This window comes from Notothenia rossii (assembly GCF_949606895.1).
Source record: "Notothenia rossii genome assembly, chromosome: 11".
Classification (NCBI taxonomy): domain Eukaryota; kingdom Metazoa; phylum Chordata; class Actinopteri; order Perciformes; family Nototheniidae; genus Notothenia; species Notothenia rossii.
In genome coordinates this window covers 13,377,523-13,387,443 of record NC_136910.1, presented here as the reverse complement: position 1 = coordinate 13,387,443, position 9,921 = coordinate 13,377,523, and the positions used below count along the sequence as shown (strand labels likewise).

Genomic DNA, 9,921 nt, shown 5'->3' with positions numbered 1-9,921 from the left:
AATCTTATTTTTATACCAGAGCTTTTGTCAGTATTCTTAAGAAAATAAGAAGCCACAGAGTCTTTAAAAGAAGGATGGCATACTTTTTGTTAAAACATTTAGGTTTAAATTCTTTATTAAAACATTTAGTTTCAAACCATCTTGAATAAAATGAATGAAAATCAATTTTAGGCAGTTCCATTTATGCACACTTCATCTCTTAAGTAAAATAGCCTCAGGGTATCAAAGCCTACTTTTAAACCCAGTGATATAATTCTAGTGTGACAACCACGAGCTGTTCTCATAAGGTTGGGGCTAACTCTGTTGGTGAAAACCGGAAAGATATAATAATATTTTTAACAGTTTCTGAAGAGATATGGTGGTACCCAGGGAAAGCTTGCTTAAGAAGGCGATGGATAGATGCCTGTCATGGACCAAACCAAAAGAAAGACTCATTAACACTGACAGGAAAGACATGACTCAGAGATCTCAGAAGGATTTTGGTTGTAAAAAGTTAAGATCAGAAGTGGACAGATGGATCAGACACAAGGCACCGGGGGAAACAGGCTTGGTGTTTTTCTTCTATTTTATAAAGCCATACTAAAACTTGCACATACTTCTAAAGATGAGTCTTGGGCTCCAGTGGGGGATTCGTTCCTTTGTTTTTTAGTTCTCAAATCTCTCTGTGTACTTTTTTAACAACTACATCAATAAGAAAAAAAGTTTCTTTCACTAAAATGATTGCCTATTACAGTTCTCAGTGGGGCTAGCATCTGGGAAAGTTATGTTTTAACATATGTTTTTGTAGGAGATGCAGATCCACAGAAGAGCTGGTGTAGGAAGTAATTAAAGCCCTAGAGAATTGTTGAGATTTTTGTTCAGATATTTTGAAAAGCCATTGTGTAACTTATGATATTAATAATTGATGTTCCATGCTGCTATATTTCAGCTAATGTTTTACACTTATTTTGGGCGAGAGAGGGCCTTTATTAGAGATGGAGTTGAAAGGGGGAAACAGAGGGGTGGACATTGCCTGAAATGTTCTGCCAGTTTGGGATTGGAAAACCGTCTTACTCGGCAGCGGTAAACCACTGAGCTACCTGGCGGTACTGTTATGTTATCAGGCATAACAAAAGCATAAAAAATGCATTACAGGCTAAAAGTGGTTATGTGTCACTCGGAAGCCCAATTGAGAAATGAAAGCAAAACAGTTTAATTCACAACATGGCAGAAAGGCTTTGAGAGTCTTTAGTCCTCAGGTATGTGTGTAAAATGAAAATCACATGAAATCAAAAATAGCTGATCTCCTGTTGGCCAGGGGAAAAAAAAAATCAAAAAAGTTTGGTATGTCCTTAAAGATGAGAGCAATTACACTTTATTTTGTGCTTGGGCCCTGCATATTGCACACATGATGAACAATATGATAAATTATACACAGATTTTGAATGAACTATTTTTCGAGGTTGTAACATAACATATCATTTTTATTTATGAGTGTGTCATAAGCAGTGTTGATCCACGTGCCTTAAAATGCCCGTCGTAAACATGTGTTTCCTCTTAGTAACAAGTTCAGTTGAGAAATGTGTGGGTGCTTTGTGAAGCTAAATGACTCCATGTTTACCCCCTAAGAATCGCCTGGTTTGTTAATTACAATCCATAACCAACTAAATGACTTACTGATTTTTGGAAAAGGGATAAATTCACTCTTTATGTTCCTTTTAACTTTATTTATAAACCGCAAAGCGAAGCAGTTGATTGACTTTACGGGGCCCTGGATGAGTGACGACATTTGGCGAAAACACACTCAAAAGGAAATTAGACTTGAATGGGATCCTAGCTTAGCCCTGGGTTGAGTATTACATTCCACAGCATTATTATAAAAGCCATATAGCAGTCGACACATTTCAGGGTCAGGCTTCTTTGCCACTACATAACAACACTGGTTTTATTGGATGGTTGTCAATGTCTTAATTTATGTCATAATGATGCCCATTTTGTAGTAAGAGAGGGAAAAAAAATCTTCTTTGTTTGGATAGGCTGATGATGGATGCTTTACCTCAGAAACGAAATGTTTAGAAAAGGCAACTTATAAGCATCAAGTGTGTTTTTTACTTGCCACTAAGCAATGATAAAAAAAAATCTGACTTCCCAAAGAGAGGTGAATCAGTTATCTTTTTTACTGTGTTTCTGATGAAGACTTAATTCATCCATGCAGCACAGACTACAAAGAGCGTGACTTGTTCTTCTGTGTGCTTTTGATTACGCCTGGTATAAAGCACACACAGTATCCGAGCCACATGGGCTCACTGTGTGCAGTTTGGTAATATCCGTCCACAGATATTTGACAACACTATTTATTTCAACCTTTTGATGCCAGTTGATGCCTTTGATTTGCCCCCATAATTCTTCTTCAGTCCTTTTACAAATGTCAAAAACTAACGATAAACCAAAATGGCCTGTAAATGATCTGCAGGCTCTTAATTGTTATTGGTCACCTCAGGTCAGTGACAGAACATGTCTCTTTTCTTTCAGGTTGATGAAATCTACCATGATGAATCTTTGGGAACCGACATCAATGTTGTTCTTGTTCGCATGATAATGGTTGGGTACCGACAGGTGAGTTACGTCACACATCAATCATAAATGTACATTCCCAGGTTATTAACAACTTACAGAAACATCACATTAAATAGTCTCTTCCCAAACTCTTCCATCCCTCTCTATGCAATGGCTTCATAATGCCAGACACTTTATCTTCTTTCTGTGACAAAAGATGGCTTAATACATTGAGCTCATGTTTATTTCTTATAACCAAAAAGAAACAGTTTTGCCTTTTTGCCCAGAGTTACATAAGAAGATCAATGCCACTCTCATGTATGTACAGCAGGTGTGCAGTTGGAACCAGCAGGCGGTTAGCTTAGCTTAACACAACAACTAATAAATGGAGTTAAAATAGCTAGCTTGACTCTCCAAAGGCTAATATGGATACAACGTATTAATTAGTTAGCTTTAGGGTTGCTGGTAGGCCGTTTTGTTTACTGTTAATTGGAGCCAGGCTAACTATTTCCCCATATTTCAAGTGTTTTGCCAAGCTAAGCTAACCAAAATAGCTGCTTTTCTGTTTTGAATGTGCGTGTGCTGCTGCTCACATGTGGATTTATAGTGGATTTATAGTGACCAGGTTACTTTGGGTACTGCAAAAGTTGGTCTCTCTGTTTTTTGTGTGCTTGTTAATGCAGTTATTTTGTCTGTCATAGCTCTCTACCAAAAAAAGGTGTAATTGAGAGCCCTATTATAACTAAGGGAGTCTATCTAGGCATAGTTCAAATTTGACACCGAAAGAAAAAAAAGAGAGACAGGAAAAAGTGAAAGATCACATTTTGGATTTATTTTGGGGCCCTCTGGCTGGTTTGGGGCTCTTAGCAGCGTGTGATCTGATAATGCCTCGGTCCACTGTTTGATTGACAGATGAACAATTGTGAATAACACAACAGCAATTGCGTCAAACACTGAAGGGGATGCAAAAAAACATGTAAACACATTTTGACTCAGCGCCAAAGTTAAATGATATTTAGGTGAGAGCCACTGCTCAGCACTGTATGTTGCAAATTAGCCAGCAGGGATCTGAATGAGATCCGTGATATTATGTGTTTGTAATAAGATGCAGAGCTGAGAGCACACACATGTTGAGAAGTCACATCTGGCTTTTATTACTGTAATTTATATTAATTAGATGCTGGCTGTTTTGACAACAGAAGAACTATAAAGCAGTATTTTCGAATTTATTCTTGGTATGTAGATGCCCGTACAGTAGAGAATGGGTTTTACATAGAAGTTACAAAGATAAACAAACAAATGTATCCATATGAATGGATTTATTTGTCTGTTGCTATTGTATGAACACTTTTACATATTGGGTTGTAGGCTGGATGCGTAAATATTGTAAGGAGTCAAGATGGAAAATAAATTATGAGCAGCGTGACTCCAGTGAGTTTATATCCTGTTGTGCATTTTAATCTACATTACTGAACGACTGCCTGGAGATTTGGCATTTTTCAAATTAGTTCTCTTAGTAGTCTGGTTGCCAAAGCAGAGATATTGTTTACACAGCACCAATTAGATGAACTCAACGTGTTGAATGTGTCACACTGGCAGAAGAAAGACACATTTTTTGCTGGATCTACCCTCTGGTATAAGCTATGTTGTTGTCACACTATTTCATCCTTGACCTGTTTTTAATTTGGCTGCTTCTTCAGAACATAGAAAACTATTTCCACATTTTATGCTATTTCAGTTTCCAACAGCAGTTTCCACTTGGAAGTCATCCGCCTGCAGTCGTTCTTCAATGCCACAAATGGCTGTTTTTATGTTCACAATGCATTTTCTGCGCTATTTGAGATATTTCCTGCCGAGTAAAAACATTACTATCTCTCTATGTCCATTAGGCAGATAAATGTGGACCCTATTTCACCTCCTATGTTGCTTAGCAGTATCACAAAAGATGGAAGTTTTGTATATCTCGTTGAAACTGTCTATTATTCTACAATGGGTAGAAAGGGTAGAGTGACATTGAGCTGAAAAATATGTTATCCTGACCGTAATTATATGAAATAATTGAACCAACACATTTTCTCATATAACAAATGTCATGACTAATCAAACATACGCTTTCATTAGAAGTAATACCTATGATCCCAACGTAAAAACCTGCAGTCTGTGAACTACAGTATTGCCCCAGCTTTTGCTTCGAGTCTGATCTTTTGTCATGGTTAAGAGTACCTGAGAAGTAGCATGGGGTAACCTTTTATCATATTCAAAGTAAAAGTACATGCACATCCGAACAAATGTGCCATAGTGAGAAGTGTGTTCCTTTCATCAAAAGAGCTGTGTGCTTTAGAGGGAATTGATCATTTGAGCAATTATTTATTTTCATATTTGGAGTGGTAAAACTTTGTTCCTGCCCTTTGTATTTCTTGCAGTCTATAAGCCTGATCGAGCGTGGCAACCCATCCCGCAGCCTGGAGCAGGTTTGTCGGTGGGCCAACACGCAGCAGCGCCGGGACCCCGACGACGACGAGTACCACGACCACGCCATCTTCCTCACAAGGCAAGATTTTGGTCCCGCAGGTATGCAAGGTACTGTATTTTTCTCGATCGAGGACTGTGCAGACTGAGTGCTGATATCTGCTTCCATTCACAAAAGGGGTTGGCTTCAAGTCTTGCCCAGGTAAGGTCAAAGGAAACATAGACGCGAAGGCTGCAGATAAGGTCAAAAACCCAACTCTGCTTAGGGCAAGCTCGCAGGAAAATAAATACACATTATCTTTCCAACACCTTGCTGACCTTGACATTGATGCCACCCTGGATATGAACAATTGAGATTGATTTTCTTCAAGAAGGTTTTTTTTGGCATGTAGAGAAAAACAGAAATGATTGTTAGTTTCTGATTTATGTGAACTAACTGTTTTTTTTTATATTTAGTTTTGTGAAGTTCAGTGTGAACTCATCTCTACTTACTCCTAATACCTCATGTATGCAATCGTTCGGAGTAGTTTCTTAACATACATGTTCAGCGTTTGTCTCATGCTGTATTTCTTCTTTTCAGCCCTTCAAAACAATATTTGAAGCGAGCAGCAAAACTGCCAGAGAATCTTGGTCCCGAATGAACAAACATCCTCTGTGCTCAAGTTCAATATTTAGCATTGACCTGTGTGTATTTTTAACTTTTAAAGCACACGTGTCATGTTTAAAGGATAACCTGAGGCTACCTGGTTTGCTTGTCACACCTCCAGATGTTGCCATAGCTGCTGTTGTGTTATGTTCATAACAAGCGCGGTTTCTATGGCACCTTGCGCTGTGTTGGGCTGGGTCCAACGCTGTGTTTCAGGGTCACGAGCAGACATCACACTCTCTTGTCAAAGTTTAGCTGTAAGATGATAGATTCTATATCCAAATACTGACATTGTGGCTTTGGGATAAGGAGAAGAGAAATCTGTTCAGTTTGTGGAGAAGCTGCAAAGCAAATAAACTGAATAAAGGTTTGTACACAGATAATGAAACACCAACAAATACACTATGATCAATTATTGTGAATGACTTCAAGTGTTTTTGAAATGCTCTCGTTGCCAAGGACTTAATTGCCCATCAGTTGCTTTAGTAGTTTATCAACCAGATGACAGAGATCACCTCTCTCCACACTCATGACATCAGCAGTAGAAACGCATTTTTGATCCCTAGCTGTTGCTGCTGCACCTTAACGCTTCAATGTGCAAAGCCTCCCTTGATGGGAACCCATTCTGCATTGTATTGAGTTTCTTTTATCTGCCTTTCAGATAAAGGTCCACACTGCTTTTAATGTTTTGCTTCATTGCGGCATCAAACATGCCTATTTTGTTGTCATTTAGAAAAAAGCAGCTGGATCAGAAACTGGCCTTCATAAACATCATCATAGCAAAAAAAGAAAAGCTCTGCTATGGCTGACCAGCTGCAGACATTTCTCTTTTTCAACACCATCAAAATATCCTGATGCTTTTTAAGACTGTTCATCGCCGGCTGTCTGTCTGCTGAATTTCTGCTTTTTACCTGCATGCCAAAAAAAGGTCTTCAGACGGTCAGAGAGCATGAAAATTATCTGTAAAGCCGCCAAAAGGAGGCCAGAACAAGGGTGCTTCTGAACCAAACCAAAATGCTGAGCTGAATCGCTGCACACCTCTTGATCGGGTCATGTTTCATGTTTGTGCTTTGCTTAAAAGTTTCGTGAACTGTGTGAAAAGTTGTGATGCCGGGCTGGATGCCAGCTGGGTAATGATGACAGGCTTCTGAGCTTGCTGTTTACTTGGGGATTTTTTTAATGCACAGTGAGAAGGTGTTCATCCTAAAGGCTGTCAGACAAAAGCTTCACATCCTTCACAGCCCTAATTAAGTCTATGCTACTTAATGCAGGCTGTTAATTAGTGCCACGCTTATTCATGATGAGACATTAAGGGTACATTCTTTATAAATAAATATTTTATAATAATTGAATGGCATCTCGACTTACTACCAAAATCCTTCACTCTGTATAACTTCACATTTTACAGCTACCTCATTAGAGACTCACTTTAGTTCAACTTTAGTTTGAGAGCTTGTTGAAAAAGCCTTAACAAAACCTTTTGTATCAGATTAAAGCAGTCCAACTTAATAGACAAGTGGGTTTATCATTGAAAGACGCATTCAAAGCTGTGTATGTACCAAAGAACGATTAAAACCATCAGAGTGCCTGCGATCACATCTTACATAGCTCCAATCTTCCACCATTATTAAAAGCACTCCACGAGAATGTCACAACCTTCATCCTGGTACTTGATTATTAGGGCTGTGTGGTCTTTTCTGTTGCCCAGGTTACGCTCCAGTGACAGGGATGTGCCACCCACTGAGGAGCTGCACTCTGAACCACGAGGACGGCTTCTCCTCCGCCTTTGTGGTTGCTCACGAAACCGGCCATGTGTGAGTAATGGAATAAGGATGAAAGGACCAGAAGGGTCTCGCTACTCTAACTGCGTCCAATTATGGCGGTAGATACAGTATGCATGGTAGTCTGTAATCAGAGGTGGAGCCCTTTAAGGACGCTGTTGTTTGATGAAAATAAAGCATATGCTTGCCTCAGCATTAGCATTCATCTACTCAGCCAGTCAAGATGCTGTCCAAACAACAGACTTATTAAATGTATAAATATTCATATGACCTTGTGTACGTAGGTATGTACTTAAACTGCATGTTTAAACCTGTTGTTGTATCATATCTACGTACACCTGTATAGTCTAATGCAGGGGTGTCAAGCTCAATTTCATCGCGGACCACATTAGCATTATTGTTGCACTCAAAGGGCCGGTTGTAACTTTATAAAACATACAAATATATAATATAGATCAAATAATTTATTATATTACATTATTGCCTCTGCATTGGATTATTATCGAATAGGGTAATAACTTCATAATTAACTACGTCTGAAAGTAGAAGTCTAGGGCAACTAATTGCAAGTCTCTTCAGTGTGCATGACACAAGATGAGATGCATTGTGGAACATGTAGTTTATGGGCCACGTGCTTCTGTAAAGCGGCATGTAACCGTATGATAAACGTATTATATTCTTTGCAAGCTCTTGGGCCTTGAGTTTCACACCCCTGGTCTAATGCAATTCCATATGTTAAGCCATGAAGTCTATTTTTATTATGCCTATAATGCTCATTTGTTGTTGTTATAGAAATGATATGTTTAAGTATTAGGGCGATAGTAAGTGGTGTACCGCATTTTGTTGAGTGATGTTTCTTTTGTTTTGTCCCCTCCTGATATGATAGGAAACTTCTTTCAATATAATGTAGTCCTACTGCGCCAGGTAGTGTCCATGGATAGAGAATATAAATTATATGAAAACCCTAAATTATTCATGTTTGCATATGAAGTGCAATTCATGACTTCAACATAATTAAATCTTTCCTCAGTTCTGGTTCAGTCTTGCGCTCAAGAGTCTCCTTGAATCATGAAATGCCCCTGCTTCAGCTATCAGTAACTCCAAATGATCATATTGCCAACAATATAATCTACAAACTGTCAAGTTCCAAATTAAAGATGATTAGATAACTCATTCCCAAGCTGAAGTAAAACGAAACAGGGGCCTTGAGCAGGTGGAGGCTCGAAGTAATGCCTTGTCCATGTGAACTGCCATAGTGACTTAATTTGTGCAATCAAAACATAGGAAATATATAAATAAAGATCAACTGGAAGCAGGAAGAAAACAGCTAGACTTGCTCTGAACAAGCTAACACATTTCAACTACTAGCCACTTATCATCACATAACTGCCGAAAAACCCACAATGATCATTTGTATACTTTAGATTAATCAAACAAGATACTAATTGTGCTAATGCGGACTAATGTGCTTCAGAAGTACAGGCTGATTTAGTTTATTGTGGACAGACTAGCTTTTTCCACTCTTTATGCTAAGCTAACTAGCTACGTGCTGATAACTTTCAATTGACCAACAAGTACTTTGATTGATTTCCCCATCTACTCCTGACAAGAAAGCATATAAGTGGATTCATCAGAGTATCAGACCATTTCTTGAAGCCCATTACTACATCACAGTATCTAGTTACAGCTCTGTGGCTTCAGTTGAAGGTAGCAGCAGGGTGTATCCACTGCCTGTGAAGTGGTGGAGCTTCAGTTGGATTTATTAGCAGCTTCTGCCTGTGCTCAAAAAGTACTTAATGTTGATCTTTTGGTCCATGTCACAGGTTTTCTCTCCTCTTATTAGTCTCTAAAGGCTTCTTAGTTAATGTCTGTGAACTGTGTGACCAAACATTGAGTAAGTGCCAGGCAGACTTGATTGACAATAAATCAGAGGAACAGGGCAGGAATCCAACCCGCTAGCAGGGGTAAATTGGACGGACTCCATGCTGAGCCTGTCAGTGAATGACTCATTGATTGTGTGACTTTGACAAAACTGGATGACATTAACATTGTAATGGTGATGTGGTTCAGTGCTTTTAGAGAACTGCATTTTTCATCAGGCTTACTGTGAGACACAGTTGAAATGCACATGTAATGTCAGCTTCACTGTAATATCAGATGGAAAATGTCCACCACATAATTAATTTAATGTGAAGTTATTGGCCTATGGAAGGTAAGAGATCCAATCATTACAAAAGCATAAGATTTGATTAAAACATTTAATTTTCATTTAAAAAGAAACCAAACAAACAAAAGAAAGTACAATTTAGTAAGCAACTTGACTTATTAATCATAATTCTTCTTATTTTTTAAACGATTATTGATATATAATAGGGGAGGTGAATTCGTAGACGTTTTTTGGTTTCGAAGCTCTCCCGAATTTGTCCTTAAATTCTTACTGTCTTTTACAAAAGTGTATATGTGCAAATAAACTAAACGAATCAGCATAAT

At 38.5% G+C, this 9,921-nt stretch overlaps 1 protein-coding gene across 2 annotated transcripts in view; it reads left to right on the top strand.

The window, feature by feature from the left end:
* adamts14 (ADAM metallopeptidase with thrombospondin type 1 motif, 14) overlaps positions 1-9,921 on the top strand; it is a 44,479-nt gene that overhangs the window by 19,033 nt on the left and 15,525 nt on the right. Inside the window, exons 5-7 of one of the 2 annotated variants that reach the window (XM_079658505.1) lie at positions 2,512-2,595; positions 4,959-5,115; positions 7,359-7,464. In XM_079658505.1, coding sequence (XP_079514631.1) covers positions 2,512-2,595; positions 4,959-5,115; positions 7,359-7,464 — 347 coding nt within the window. The remainder of the gene's footprint in view (positions 1-2,511; positions 2,596-4,958; positions 5,116-7,358; positions 7,465-9,921) is intronic. The other variant, XM_079658506.1, reaches the window with a different exon arrangement.